General features: G+C 38.1%; 1 protein-coding gene across 4 annotated transcripts in view; it reads right to left on the bottom strand.

The window, feature by feature from the left end:
- Window positions 1-15354, bottom strand: part of LOC131251416 (tRNA ligase 1) — a 180241-nt gene that overhangs the window by 88257 nt on the left and 76630 nt on the right. For all 4 annotated transcript variants that reach the window (XM_058252098.1, XM_058252099.1, XM_058252101.1 and 1 more), the window contains 4 exons: window positions 5205-5365; window positions 5014-5045; window positions 4012-4193; window positions 1235-1314 (listed from right to left, as the gene is read on the bottom strand). In XM_058252098.1, coding sequence (XP_058108081.1) covers window positions 1235-1314; window positions 4012-4193; window positions 5014-5045; window positions 5205-5365 — 455 coding nt within the window. The remainder of the gene's footprint in view (window positions 1-1234; window positions 1315-4011; window positions 4194-5013; window positions 5046-5204; window positions 5366-15354) is intronic.

Genomic DNA, 15354 nt, shown 5'->3' with positions numbered 1-15354 from the left:
CAAATAATTTTAGGGCATGAGCCCAAAAATGAGGCAAATCCAAAGCTCAGGTGGACCGCACCATAAGAAACAACAATAATTAAACGTCCACCATTAAAAATTTATTGGGGGCTACAAAAGTTTTAGATCAAGCTGACATGTGTGTTTTCCCGTCATCCATGTCAATGTGACCCAATTAACAGGTTAGATGGAAAATAAACATTAAAACGGACCGTGTAACAAAATAGTGCAAGTGCACTGTTCAACGTGCACCGCAGAACACAATAATAATAATAATAATAATAAGTGCGTGGCTGTGAAACAGCCACGCAGTCTATTCCGAAAATGAAAAAGAAGAGAGGGGGAAACCGAAAAAGAAAAGAGAGAGAGAGAGAGAGAGAGAGGAAGAATCCCAGCTGCGGTCGCAACCGCAGCAGTTCGAGAAGAAGAGGAAGAGGAAGAAGAAGAAGAAGGAGAAGAAGGAAGAGGAGAAGAAGAAAAAAGAAAAAAAAGAAAAAGGAAGGAGCGTACCTATTTCTGTCTCAAGATGAGATTGAATCAGTGATTTCGACGTCAACATTGAAGGGTGGGGAGAGGAGCAGCGTCGGCAGCGTCGGATTGGCCCTGTGAGAGAATTTTTGGTCTCCAAATGGAAGGGTGGGGACAGCAGCTGCATCGGCTGCTTCGGTTTGGGGGTGGAAGCCTTTCGAATTAGGGTTTTTCTTTTTTTAACTTAAGTTTGGCTTGTGGTCTGAGTTCACCACTGTTTCCTGCACTGAAAAAAAAAAAAAAAAAAATACCAAACAGGTAGCGCACGCTACCTGCGCTACACGCTACGTATCCGTAGCGTACGCTACGACCCCTGTAGCGCACGCTACAGGGGAAAAACGCTATTTGTAACGCTACGTAGCGAAATCGCTACGCTACGCTATGGGCGCTACTGAAAACACTGGTTCGTTAGATGAGCTGGTAGAGACAGTGCGTGCGTGCATGCGTGCGTGCGTGTGTGTGTGCGCGCAAAAATCATATAAATTTATAAGAGACAAAAAATTAACAGGTCAAAGAATCAAATACAGTTTCCAACAGGTCAAAGCTCTAGACAGCACTCCTAACAAAGAATGGTCCAACACACCATTAAATAATCCAAAACACAAAAAAGAAAAGATATGTCTAATGCTTCTAAATATACCTCTCAATATTGATATTTAGAAGCATGGTTCTAATACATCTTTAAAAGAAAAAGGTACAAACTCACTTCAAATAGTAGGTTCTGTAAGCTGCGGGACCTTCTTTGAAAAGCATAGACAAACCATTGCGAATCAGAAAGGTCCGTAACTGCACATTTAAATAACAAAAATCATTCACCTTTTAGCACGAAATACATATCAAATCAGCTTAATAGCAACGATTCAACTTGAGGAAATAGGGAACAAAAGCAGGCACAAAATCTATCACAATCCACATGTGAAGCCGGGAAAAGATAAATTTTGTATGTTGTTGATTACAAACCCTAGTTATGAATCAATATCATATTACCAGAGAGAAGATGATTCATTTGCTTTGTCCTGTGTTATTTCAGTCCCTCAAAATGTCACAAAAAAGCGCTCTACAAGACCAGGTTCATCGAAAGACTCAAGAATGAAAAGTTGGGTACATGAGCTAGAAATTGCACTATGAGCAGCAATGAATAGATTCGTGGTCTATTACGCTGGAAAGTACATACAGAATCCCTATGAAGCTGACTATGGCTCGAGTCTCCTAGTAAGTAAGAGGTAGCAGCTTAGTTGCAAAAACCGTCTACCAAGGTGTCGCTCATGCTTTGAATTGTGCTTCAGACTCCCTCCCCTACAAGCATTGTTTGAATTATCTCCGATATTATCAAAATATCTCTGATATTATCATTATCTCTAGCTTGGCGATACCGATAACACTGGTAGCAATACCTTTAACACTAGTAGTATTAGAAATTCCAAGCATCAACAATGTATGGCTAGGTATCGCCAATGTATCAATATCGCCAATATTTTCAATTGTGTAAATTCTAGGTGTTGCTTATATTGCCAATGTATCGATATCGTCAATATTTTCGACTGTGTAAATTCTAGGTGACGCTTGCATCACAAGTGCATTGGCGATATTTCAATAATGTCGCCAAAGTAGAGGTATCACAAAAAGTTTATTTATTTAAAAAAATTCTATTTCATTTTTTTTTATGAGCACATTGTTGTATGCAGTTTTCAATTTGCCATTGTTAATATTGATATTGTTATCGCAACATGCGCGATGTCAAGACCACAATCTTCTGTTTCCTTTCAAGTTGTTTATGATTTTTTAGCAAAATACCACGAGTTGACAATACTCTGCAATATCGATGGATGTTTGGATGGAAGGTTGGATGGATGATTGGATGGTTAGATGGGACGGATGATTGGATGGTTAGACTGTTTCTTACAACTACGCGTGCTTTTAAGCCCCCATTAAATGGAAAGTTATTGTGTATACATTCTTTTTGCAAACTTTTTATTCCTAACTATGCAAATATGTGTATTTTAGCATCTCCTAAAGTTTCACTGAAAACTTTACCCTTTTTCCCATGTTTTCCCACATTTCTGGTTATCAGCAATATTATCAGTGATATCGATATTATTTCCGTGTCTCCAGCCAGCGAAACTTGTAGCAATACCGATACTTCGAACACTGCCTACAAGTACTTCCCAGCTGTTTATACTTGCAAAACCAAATAATTCCCTTCACACTTGCTGCAACTATAGGTAGCATTCATGTGTTTAACAGTTGGCATCAAGGAAAGAATACTTGGAAAATAGAGTAAGAACCCCCATTAGAAGCAAAAGTTTCATTTAGGATTCACCGAAAAACATCTTAATGCAAAATGGAAGAACACTTGACCAAATCTAATCATAAACTAATGGAGACAACTGTACACTTGTGCAATTAAGATCATAAAGTATTTTCAAAAAGCCACTTTCAGTATGTTAGCTATCAGAAAATTAAATAAATGAAAGCCACTTTCACTATGTTAAAAATATATAATTTGTTTAAGTAAAAAATAAATAAATAAATAAATATAAATAAATAAAAAGAGCCAACTTTGATTCAGTTCCAAAATCATTACTTCTATTCTGACTTATTCGCAGATCTTTGACATGAAGAGTCGTTGCTTAGTGGTTGTTTTTGATGTATGCATGTATTTCAGTAACAAAGTTGTTTTCAGTGCCAAAGTTACTGTTGGACATGATATAGGGGTAGCAAACTAGAAATTGAAAGTATCTTTGTGATCGTCCCCAGCAATTCTCTCTCTACTTTAAGCATAGAGAACGGGCTTAACCTTAGAGCCATAAGGAATACAATCAACAATTTAAGCAAGCTTTATCAAATGTTCAACCTTTTTTTTTTTCCTTTTCTTTTTGAGAATGGCAAAATGTTTGACGTTTTGTTTTGGAAAACAGCAGTTTTTGTATGAATATTAACTACGATTCCCTTTCAGAAAAGGTTCCTAATATAAATATTCTATCAGTGAGATCTATCGCCCTTAGTTGCATGAAGCATGAGGGGAAGTGGAACAGTTCAAGTGCTGGATGATAGTAGTCAAGCTTAACGATGTCTATGGCCCTAATTGTGCAAACTGCAAAGCAGGAGGGAAGCAGGAACAATTCAGCTGCTGGAGAAGGGAAGAGCCCATTTCAAAACATTAACAAGTGTAGAAGCCTAGGAAGCAAGGGCATTGGTCCAAAGCATGAGCTAGAAGCAGGAGTGGCACCTTGGTAGAAGGTTCCTACAACTAAGCTGTGGCCATAGATGCCAACCAAATAAGCAGGGGTGTCCAAAGCTATCAGAAAAAGAAGTTTCCATATGAAAATATGCAAGTTAAATTACATAATGGTTCATTTTCTCCATTTGTGGCAGGTAAGCATACCTCATATCTCTATCAGAAAAGGTAATTTCTATTGTACCCTGGTAAAGGCAGGTATATGTTGGATTAGAATTCACTTTACATGGAAGAAAAGTTCATACCTTGTATGTTAGAAATTTCAACTTGATCATCAGATTTGCATCTTCATCAGCTAAGCCATCTGTCCCCAATTTGGTTGTGCCACAGTTACCATTAGTGTTCTCAGTTAGTAAGTTGCTGTCTTTTGCCATTTCAGCAGCACTCTCCTTGTTTACTTTGAACAAATTTATGTCAACAAAAAAACCTAGAACAGAGAAGTAGCACCAATCGCAGACCTATAAAAATCAGTAAACTGCAAGAAGAACAGAAATAAAAAGAACTTTCCCTCAAATATATATATATATATATATATCAAGGAAAAAGAAATAAATGTAACAACATCACAAAAGATACAGACATGAGCGTGCATGAACAAAAGAGATCAATCCAGTTCCCTAAAAATGGTTCCTGATCATGATATTTGTTTTTCATTACAGTTGTGATAAAACTCCGCCGGGTGGCAATGTGTGAGGCTGCCAGCAGCCCCGAATAAAGGATATTTGATGTTACGTAGGCAGCTGGTCTTTGAACATTTACCAAAAATCATGAGAAAGGCCCACCCTAAACAGTCATGACCACAACGATGATGACGGTGATTGTTACGATCATGACAAAAATAAAAAAATTTAAGCAATTGTAATGTACAGAAACTAATCTTAAACTACTGAAATAAAAGAAAGAAAAAAGTAGAAACCAAAACTAACATACAAGAAAATCAAATCAAGTAATGAGCGCCCACAACTCATTGCATGCGAACTTCAGATGCAATGCAGAACACCTGCCAAAGTTTCAAATTTAGGACATCTGACAATTTGATTCAGTGCATATACACAGTCCCTGCCTGAAGAGAGGACTTGTCTGATTCTTGCACAAGGTGACTTCCATTGTTAGGCCCACTGATGATTGCTTTAGATGTCCTAATCATGTAACACATTTCTACAAGGAGCCGGGTTGCATGTGAATTTCACATGCAATGGGTAGTAGGTGATCATTCCTCAAATCATTAGTAGAAGTGTGTAATTTACCTCTATACAATGGCCACAATCCTGGGTTGTGCCTGGAATACAGCAAGGACTTTGTTGGTCAGATCTTTGTATTTGAAAGACATTCATAATACAGAAACCACGGCATGCAGGGAACAAACAAGAGTGCATTTTAAATGAAAAGATGGATATCATGAACTCATATATATCAAATGCGAGTGTAAGTAGCACACCTCATTTCCCTCTGATATCGTCGAAAAACAGAATCACTGTGCACATGGATGACCATTTTAAAATAAAGGTTGTCACTTGCTAAAGAGGCAAATTTGTGGAAGTTATTGTAACACTTAAAGGCAGCTGGGAAATGTCTCTGTCTCATCAAACGAATCATCTCCTGGTGAAATTGAAAACAAAGAATAAAGAAGTGATAAAACTTAGTGGAGAGAATCCAAATTATGGAATACATAATGCCACACCAAAAAAGGAGATACAAAGATCAGATACATAATGGCTTCTAGGTCTCCAATCCAAAGGATAACCGAGAAAAACTGGGATTGAAACTTGGTGAAGAAACATCCAATCATCCAAATAAATGAAAGAGAAAAAGAAAAAACTGATCTTGAGAAGAACAAGTGATAGCCAATTCCATTACACATGTTGGAATAAGATAGCACCAAGTAGAAGAAAGTATAGTCCGTTGCAGTATCCTTCTAACCAGGCATTGCTCCCGTGGACACTACAAATCCCTGCTTCAAACTCACGCTCCTGCTCCCACTTCCTACCAATTCATACTTGTTTACATTTCGAAAGAGATGCTTCCCACTCCTGCACCCAAATAGGCTGTTGTTCTGCTTCACGCTTCGTGCGACTATAGTATATAGTTCATATATAACCTTCCCATGAGGCTAGGGAAATCTCCTCAGTTTCCTAATTATTAAGGTCCCTGCAGAATGTGTGGCATCCACACCAACAGGTCACCCAGAAATTCAAAAGGCGTAAGTTTCCTTGGCAAGGATAGAAAGAAAAGCAGAAGTTGCATCTGCTTAACTGGGAGAAGGTGCGCCAGCTGAAAGAACATCTATACAATGAATAAGGCCCTTATTCCAAGCTAGGCCTCTTCATTAGGATGCTCCAGCTTGAGAGGGAGCGTTGGAAGGTTGATAGTTGAATAAGGCCCTTTGGGGCCAAGTCTATATAGTAAGGTCCATAAGGCTGATTCACAAGTCCATGTAATAAGGCCCATAGGGCCAATTCACGTTGTTACTGCTATAAATAAAACTATAGGGCTAGGGTTTCAATACACCCTAAGCATCTCATGTTCTTGCTATCTCTCTCCCCTCTCTCTCATTGGGGTGTTTGATTTTTTGAATATTTGTGTAAATACGAGTATGTTATTATTACTTTTAACACGTTTGCAAAGAGATGAGAGTTGGTGTGTATTTCCTTCTCAAAAATCAATCCTAAAGGGGCTAATTAAATTTATGGGCCCCACAGTCGTGTATGTGACTTATCCATAACATCCATCCGTTTTACTAAACCCTTTTAGGATATTAGCTAAAAAACGAGGCAGATCTGAAGCTCAAATGGACCATGCCATAGGAAACAGTGATCCTAGAGACGTCCACCATTGAAAGTTATTTCCTTCCTAAGGCCCACATTGATGTTTGTTTGTGATCTAACCCATTCATAAGGTCACAGGGACATGGATAAATGGAAGACACGAATATCGGCTTGATCCAAAACTTCTAGGGGCCCCTAAAAGTTTTCAATGATAGTTGTTCAATTCCCACTGTTTTCAATGGGGTGGTCCATTTGAGCTTTTGATCAGCCTCATTTTTCAGATCATGCCATAAAATGAGCTAGCGATGGGGATGGACAGCGTGGATAAGTCATATACATCACGGTGGGCCCCATGTAATTTATGCTTTCCACCTTGAGGTTAGTGACTGAATGGCGAGTACACTCAAAAAGCATGCATGTCAACCTCACATTGGGAAGTCTGTCATAAATACAGAAGTAAATAATCATTATTCACTTACGGGTATTTACAGGGGGATTTGAGAAATAAAACATCACCTGCTCCTAGGGTTTCTTTTTTCCTTTTCTTCCATTTCTTCTTCTTCTTTTAGGGTTTATTATTCTCTTCTTTCTTCTTTCCCTTCACTTCTTTTTCTCTTATTCTTCTTTAATTCTTTTTTTTTTTTTTTTTTTTGAAGATTCTTTTCTGAAGGACTTGCTGATTTTTGTATTACCATTACTAAGATTTGCTGAAATTTTTTTGTTGAAGCAGATTTTTGTGTTGCATTGGCAAGTGTTTGCTGAATTTTTCCCGTTGAAACAAATTTTTGTATTGCCTTGGCTAGCGTCTGCTGGATTTTACCAATTGAAGAAGATTTTTTCTGTTGCTTTGGATAGAGTTTGCTGATTCTTTCCTGTTAGGGCTATTTTTTGGTATTTTTTGTATTTTCCTTCCTAATCCTCGGTGCATCCCTTCTTTCCTTCCTTTTTCTTTTTATTCTTCTTCTTTATTTCCGTCTTCTTCCTCTCAACCCTACAAGTTTTATTCTTCTAATCTTTCTCAAGAAGTAGTGTTTCTCTCCCCAATCTTTGGCAATTCCTTCCCTTCCTAATCTTCTTTTCTTTCTTTCCTCTTTTCTTTCCTTTTTTTTTTTCCTCTTTCCTCTTTTCCTTCCCTATACAACTTCTTTAGCGGTGGTTTGTAGCTGCATGTTTTTTAAGGTTTTGCATCATGTAATGCTGGATTTGAAGCCCTCTTTGATATGTGACTGAAGCGCTCGCTGATTTTTCTATTATCCGCTTGAAGAAGTTGCTGGAAATTCTTATTTCATTATTTTTTAAGAACTTTTCTTAGAGATTTTCTATTTTTTTGCTAAAAGGTTGGAGGTATTTGACTAGATTGTCTCTCGTTATATAATGTGTGCTTGCCTCTTCTCCACCACCTCCTTCGACAACTTAGCAGCTTCTTCGTTTTAGGCTCTCCTTGCAAAGACATGTAATGTGATAGTATTTATACTGGTTAGTTGGCCTAGACCCGTTTATGTACTGAACAATTGGTTTGGGCTTGTTTGGACTAGGCAATTATCCCAACCTTGGCTCAAATTTACGATTGTATTAGGTTTGTTTACTTTGAGCAATTGGCTCAGACTCGTAATTTATACTGGACAGTTGATCCATTCTTATTTGTCCCGAATAGTTGTCCGTAATTATGATTGTGTTGAGCAGTTGGTCCAGCCTTAATTGAGCTAGATAGTTTATCCACACTCGTTTGTTTATATTGGATAGTTGGTCCATTCTTAATTTCTTATTTGTTCAGGATAGTTGTCTGGACTTATGATTGTATTAGGAAGTTGGCCCATCCTTGGTTGAGCTAGATAGTTGATCCAGACTCGTTTGTGTTAGATGGTTATTCCATTGGCTCACATCACTAAAGTTGCAGAAGTGTCTATTAACCTAAAAGTTATTGGTTGTCTCATTGCCTCCAATTCTCATCTACTTGCCTGTCTCTTGTCACGATGAGCGCTATTCATCTTTGCAACCATGCTACTTTTTTATTTTATTTTATTTTTTTGCTTTTAAGAAATATTTTATGTGCCTCTCCAAACTCAAGTTCTCAAGTTCCTCCTTTCAGAGCACATCGAGTTTGAAGAGGGATGTTAGAGAAGAATTTCTTCCTTTCTTAGGTTTGATCATGTTAACCCTTGTTCCAAGTTAGGCCTCATAAGGATGCTCTAGCTTAAGGAGTATTGAAAGGTTGATAGTTGAATAAGGCATATAGGCCCAAGTCCATGAAATATGGTCCATAGAGCCCATTCAAAAGTCCATGTAATAAGGCCAATAGGTCCCATTCATGTTTTTATTATCATAAATAAGAGTGGAGAGCTACGGTTTCAATACTCCTCTATTTTTCTCATTGTAGCTTCTCATAGGCCCTCAAAATTAGCACCATCAGTCGTTTAACATTATGAATGCAGCACTGCTATGAAAATGGCTTTGGAGGCATTGAACCGAGAATGACCATTAGTGGAAAGAAGTAATTAAGAGTAAATATGGAGAACGTGAAAGGGGGTTGTTCACCAGGCTATCTTCTCAATATATGGAAAGCAGTGTTCATGGTCGAAGCGGCTTTCTTAAAAATTAATCTATGAAAAAATGGTAGTGGCTCACATACTCAATTTTCAAAGGATGTATCATATGATACCAAATCTCTTTGCTAGGTTTTCTCCAATCCCCTTAGCCTCATATCGCAAAGTTAAACCCTATTCTCTTCTAACATACCATAGTAATGGTATTGCTCTAGTGCCATCAATGAATCTTGGAAGGCATGCAGAGCAAGCTTTCGAGTGGAGTTCTAAACCTTTATTTACACATGCTTCAAACTGTCTTCAAACCCCACTGTCCATGATTCCCATATTACAGCTGAAATGATGTTAAAGCGGTCATTAATTCCTGATCTTCCTCTCTAGTACAATACCATCCACATCCATCCCCCACTCATGTGTAATATCCCCCAAAATGTAGTTACCCTACTTGGTCAAAAGAACCCCATCCATATTGTCATCCACTTTGTTGTCTCATCAACCCCTCCAACCTTATTAGAAGCCTCGTCGACCCAAGCATCAACTGAATCCACCCAATTTTCATGAAATTGAAGGCAATCAGATGACACCTAACCTCTGAATAACCTCCAGCAACAAATCATGTGCACTTAGTTCTCGACCACAATGCTTGGCACTGCAAGTAGACATATCTCCACCAAGAAGGCTCCACAACAAAAGAAAAAGAAAGAAAATCTTTTCTTTTCCCTTTTGTTCTTTTTTTTTCTTTTTTCCTTTTTCTCATTTTTTCTTATTTCCAAGAAAAGCCAGATTTTGGCAAGGGCCTTAGTTCTAGGTTCTTGAAAGATGAGGTTTTGGGGAAGACGAGCTTAAGAATATCAGTTTAAGAAAGTCAAGGTTTCTAAGAGACTTGTATACTAGGTTTTAGAAGGAAAAAAGGAGGACAAGACATGAACTAGATGGAAATTAAAAATTTTCCTAAAAGACAAGTCTGATCACGAGCTTGTTTTGATATCAAATTGGTGCCATAAGCATGAGATCAATGATGGAACAAATGGATAGATGTAGTGGATGATCTCACCACGATTTTAAAGGATAATCTCACCCTCACATTTGGGAAGTAAATTTTCAATAAACTTATGTACAATCTCAAGAAAGAGAAAAAAATGAGGTTTTCTAATCAGGGGTAAAAGTCAATATAGTCTCCACAAGCACTCCTATAGGGAGAGTGCACCCAAAAAACCAAAGCAACTAAAGCAAATAACCATAGTTAACTTGCTAATCAAGTAACCATTCAAAGCAAAGAAATAAAAGACCAATCCAAGCAAAATTATAACCACACATGTTGGCCATGGGTGCCATTCTTATGGTCCATTTGATTGGACCACGCAGCCTTATTTAGTAGACCAGGCAGTCTAGTGTTACATCAGCCTGATTCGACATAGCATGCAAGACGCATGGTGGATGTTCATGGTCCCACATAATCCAGACCATAAAATCACCAGCAAACAATATAACAGTGGTATTGCTGAAATATTGGCCAATACTATCAGCATCCCAAATGAGCGATAAGAAATCTCTAAGTATTCACAAAACTCAGTGTAGATTGGCCAATCTTTTCAACATCATCACTGAAACCATTGGAAATCAATGAAAATCAGAAAAATAAGTATAAATAAATAAAACTATTTTCTGCCCAAATGTTTGGGTCATTCTCTTTGTAGTTGTGTTTTAACAACTTTGCCCAAGTTGTTTTGCATCAAAACACAAATTTGGTGGAAAATTTGCACTCAAGGAGAAATTTCAGAGGATAGTTTTGTCTGACAGCACATTGTTTTGTCTCCTAAACAATTGAGAACTACTGCACAGTGTTTTTTTTCCTGTAATGTTTTGTGTTCTAAGTGTGTAATCATGTATCTTTTAACATCTCCTAAAGTTTCACTAAAAAAATCCGCCATTTTACCCAACAAGGTTTGGGCGAATGTTCTTCACCGTAGGTTTGCTTCCTATAGATAAGGGTTCGATTCCCCTCCTTGGCTTTACCCAATACACATGGTTGTGGGTGACTACGTGTATCCGCAGGGATTAGTCTCACTTCAAAAAGAAGTGGGGACACCCTGTGTCTTCAAAAAATAAAAAAAATAAAAAAAATCCACCATTTTTTCCAGTAATGTTTTGTATTCTAAGTGTGTAATCATGTATCTTTTAACATCTCCTAAAGATTCACTTTAAAAAATCCACCTTTTTCCTAGAGTTTCCCCAATGCTTTCCTCCGCAAAACATTCCAAGCACGTTTTTCTCCTTACATATGTAAATGGATTCCCATGTAAATGGGTACTTACAAAGAATCCATTTACATATGTAAGCAATTTACCATGTGAACTATTTACCACATTTGTTATTTTAGCCCAATTTGTATACATATGTCACTTTCCCATCTTTGTTTGCACTAGAAACAAGTGTGAAAATGAGTGAATATGGACCAGATAGTGACTTGTTAATATTGCCAAATGCATGAGAATGGATTGCATGAAGGAACAATTGTCTAACCACATGAACACACATAGGACATCACATGTGTCCAAATCAATGTAGATGGGCCCCACCACATTGACGCGCGTGAAATCATTGGATGATTGCAACCATCGGCTTAGTGGTTGGGGGAATGGCAATTCATATTAAGTACTAGAGAGGTCAAAGCATTGATGTGGATTGCCCATCATGTGGGCCCACCTTTAATTTCCATCCCTCTCAAATCACTTTAATCAGACAATAACCATCAGATTAGTGGTTTAGGAAACGGACATCCATATTGAGTTTATTAAAGAGGTCAAAGCATCGATGTGATCATCCACCATGTGTGGCCCACCTTTGATTCCCCACCCCTCTCAAATCACATTGATCGAATGTTCCTAACCGTCATATTCGAGATTTGGGAAATGGACAATCCATATTGATTATAATAAAGAGGTCTAAGAATCAATGTGGATTGGCCATCAAGTGTGGCCCACCTTCAATGTCCACCCCTCTCACATCACTTTGATCATATAACCATAACCATCCGATTAGTAGTTTTCGAAATGGATAGTTCACATTGATAGGTCTAAGCATTGATTTGGACTGTCCATCATGTGGGACCCACCTTTGATTGACCATCCCTCTCAAATCACTTGGATCAAATGGTCCTAACCATCTGATCAATGGTTTGGGAAATGGATGGTCCACACCTAATATATAAGAGAGTTCTAAGCATGGATCTAGACCATCCATGATGTGGGGCCCACCATTGATAGCCCATTCTTCTCAAATCATTTCGATCGGATGATCCTCACCATTTGATTAGTGTTTTAGGAAATGGAGGTAGACATTGAGTGTACAAGAGAGGTCTTAAACAATGATTTGGACCGCCCATCATGTGGTGCCCACCTTTGATTGTTGATCCCCATCAGATTCTTTGATTGGATGAGCCTAACCATCAAATTACTTGTTTGGGAAATGGACAGTCCATATTGAGTACACTAGAGATATATGCATTGTCCATCACATGAGGCCCACCTGTAATTGTGCATCCCTCTCAAATCACTTTGTTCAAATGAACCTAACCATTGGATTAGTGCTTTGGGAAATGGATGGTTCATATTGAGTACACTAGAGATGTCTAAGCATCATCTGGACCGTCCATCATGTGGAGGCCACCCTTGATTCTCCCTCCCTCTCAAATCACTTTGATTAGATGATATAACCATCCAATTACTGGTTTGGGAAATAGAAGATCCATATTAAGGTGGTAAAACCAATAAGGTAATTTACATATGTAAACTCTTTCTCATGGGACAGCATAAAAAATTTCTGGCCATATGCATATGTAAATAGGTTGGCTGTGAAAACTTTTACATATGTATATCGACACAAACAAACTTGCAGAAATCCCATTTACATATGTAAATGGGGCATTCAAAGAAATGTACAAATGAAATATTTGTCAATGTTTCCCACCATAAGTCCCTACCACAGGGGTGCGATAAATAATCTGATGCTGATAGTTCAAACACTGATCACATAATATGAATCGTACAGTCAACCATGTCAATAGTGGTCCCACTAAATTTCTTGAGTCACTTGTATGCTTGATCCAGATGGCCATTTGCGTCGTCATCATCATCAATGTTTTTTGTATCATTGTCAGTGGACATATCACAATCTTGGGATATGGAAACATATCAGTTATCGCATAAGAAATATCAGATGTATCGCGTAATGTATTGCTGGTTTTGGGAAACATTGGGATATTGATTGAATTTTTAAATGAAACTTCAAGGGATGTTGAGAAATCAAAAATTCACAACAAACAAGCGCATATAATAGGCTTCCTTCGTATAGGGCCCTAATCCATGCACGGTCTGCCTAAAGTCATGCAATTATATTCAAAAACAATTCTTTAAATGGGGCATTCAAAGAAACGCACAAATGAAATATTTGTCAATGCTTCCCACCATAAGTCCATACCAGGAGGTGGCGATAAATAATCCGATGTTGATAGTTCAAACACTGATCACATAATATGACTTGTACAGTCAACCATGTTAATAGTGGTCCCTCCAATTTTCTTGTGTCACTTGTATGCTTGATCCAGATGGCCATTTGAGTCACCATTATCATCAATGTTTTTTGTATCGTTGTCAGTGGACATATCGCAATCTTGGGATATGGAAACATATCAGTTATCGCATGAGAAATATCAGATGTATCGTGTAATGTATTGCTGTTTTTGGGAAACATTGGGATATTCATTGAATTTTTAAATGAAACTTCAAGGGATGTTGAGAAATCAAAAGATCACAACAAACGAGTGTATATAATAGGTTTCCTTTGTATACGGTCTATACATTGTCTAAGTGAAGTCATGCAATTATATTAAAAAATAATTCAAATAATTTATAAATCATAGAAGATATGTATGACAACACAACCAATTAATTATTTTTTAAAATTTGCACACATGACGTACAAGTAATTGAAATTAAATTATCCAATTTGTCTCATTATCCAAAAATTAGGTTTATTTCCTCGTCCAGATGAGATTGGTGGACATTTATTGGTCAATTGAGAATAAAAATATCCAATGGTCCTATTTCCACAAAGAATTGTCCACAAATCAATGGTTAGGATCATTCAAACGATTTCACTTTGAGACTATGACTTAGCGACAATGAGTTTCACAATTTAATTGGTTTAACTTGAGTTAATATATGGCACCGGTACTAGAGAGGTCTAAGCATGCGCATCTAAGTGTTGCATGCGATACCAAATATCGTACAAATCCCCTTTCTTAAGGGGTTGCGGCCTTGTGGCTAAGGTGGGCCCCACTGCAAAATCCACCTCGACCACTAGGTGGGTCACCCAACGTTAGACCCAGGGCCCATAAATAAGCCCCATCTGTGTTTTTGGTGGACCACCAATTGGAAAATGTACAAGGCGATGCGCACCCTCCAAACTGTTTCCCTCAACGTGGTCTATGTCAATCACGTTTAGGCCTAATTTGTGGGCGTCGTGCCTAAATTTTGTTATGGCATCTAATGATTGGAGTGGATTTCATATAATCATCATGATGGTCCCTGTAAAAATCAAGGGTAGAATCACGAATCAGCCTAATTTTTTCGCTAATCCACCTAATTTTTTCGCCCCGAGCCTAACGTGGGATTATACATCAAATGGTCGGAGTGGATCTCACATACACATCAAGGTGGGCCCTATCAAAAATCAAGGGAGCCCTGTAATTCTTTTTTTTTTTTAATATATTAGCCTCTCAACAGGGATGCCCATCCTTGATAGTTTACGGGGCCCACTGTGATGTGTTATGAAAAATTTACTCCGACCATTACATGTGTAATCTCATGTTAGGTCCAAGCCAAGGCCAAATAACCAGGCTGGCCTGTGATTCAGGTGGGCCACATCAAAGGAAACAGTTTAGAGAGAGCCGTCCACACTTGATTTTTATAGGGCCCACCGAAATGATTATATGAAATCCAGTCCAACCATTAGATGACACAACAAAATTTAGGCATGGGACCCGAAAATTAGGCCCAAACCTGATTCACGTGGGGCCACACCAAAGGAAACAATTTGGAGGGTAAGCATTGCCTTGTACATTGTTTCCTATGGTCTACTACCCTTGAATCACGGATGGGGCTGATTTTTGGGCCCTAGACCTAACGTTGGGTGACCTACTTGGTGATCGAGGAGGATTTCCAATAACTATCACGGCAAGGCCATTTTTTAAATAGCACAAATGAATGACTCATGGCAC

Source organism: Magnolia sinica, chromosome 7 (assembly GCF_029962835.1).
Source record: "Magnolia sinica isolate HGM2019 chromosome 7, MsV1, whole genome shotgun sequence".
In the NCBI taxonomy this organism is placed as follows: domain Eukaryota; kingdom Viridiplantae; phylum Streptophyta; class Magnoliopsida; order Magnoliales; family Magnoliaceae; genus Magnolia; species Magnolia sinica.
The sequence above is the reverse complement of the archived record's forward strand: the minus strand, read 5'-3'. Positions and strand labels throughout refer to the sequence as shown.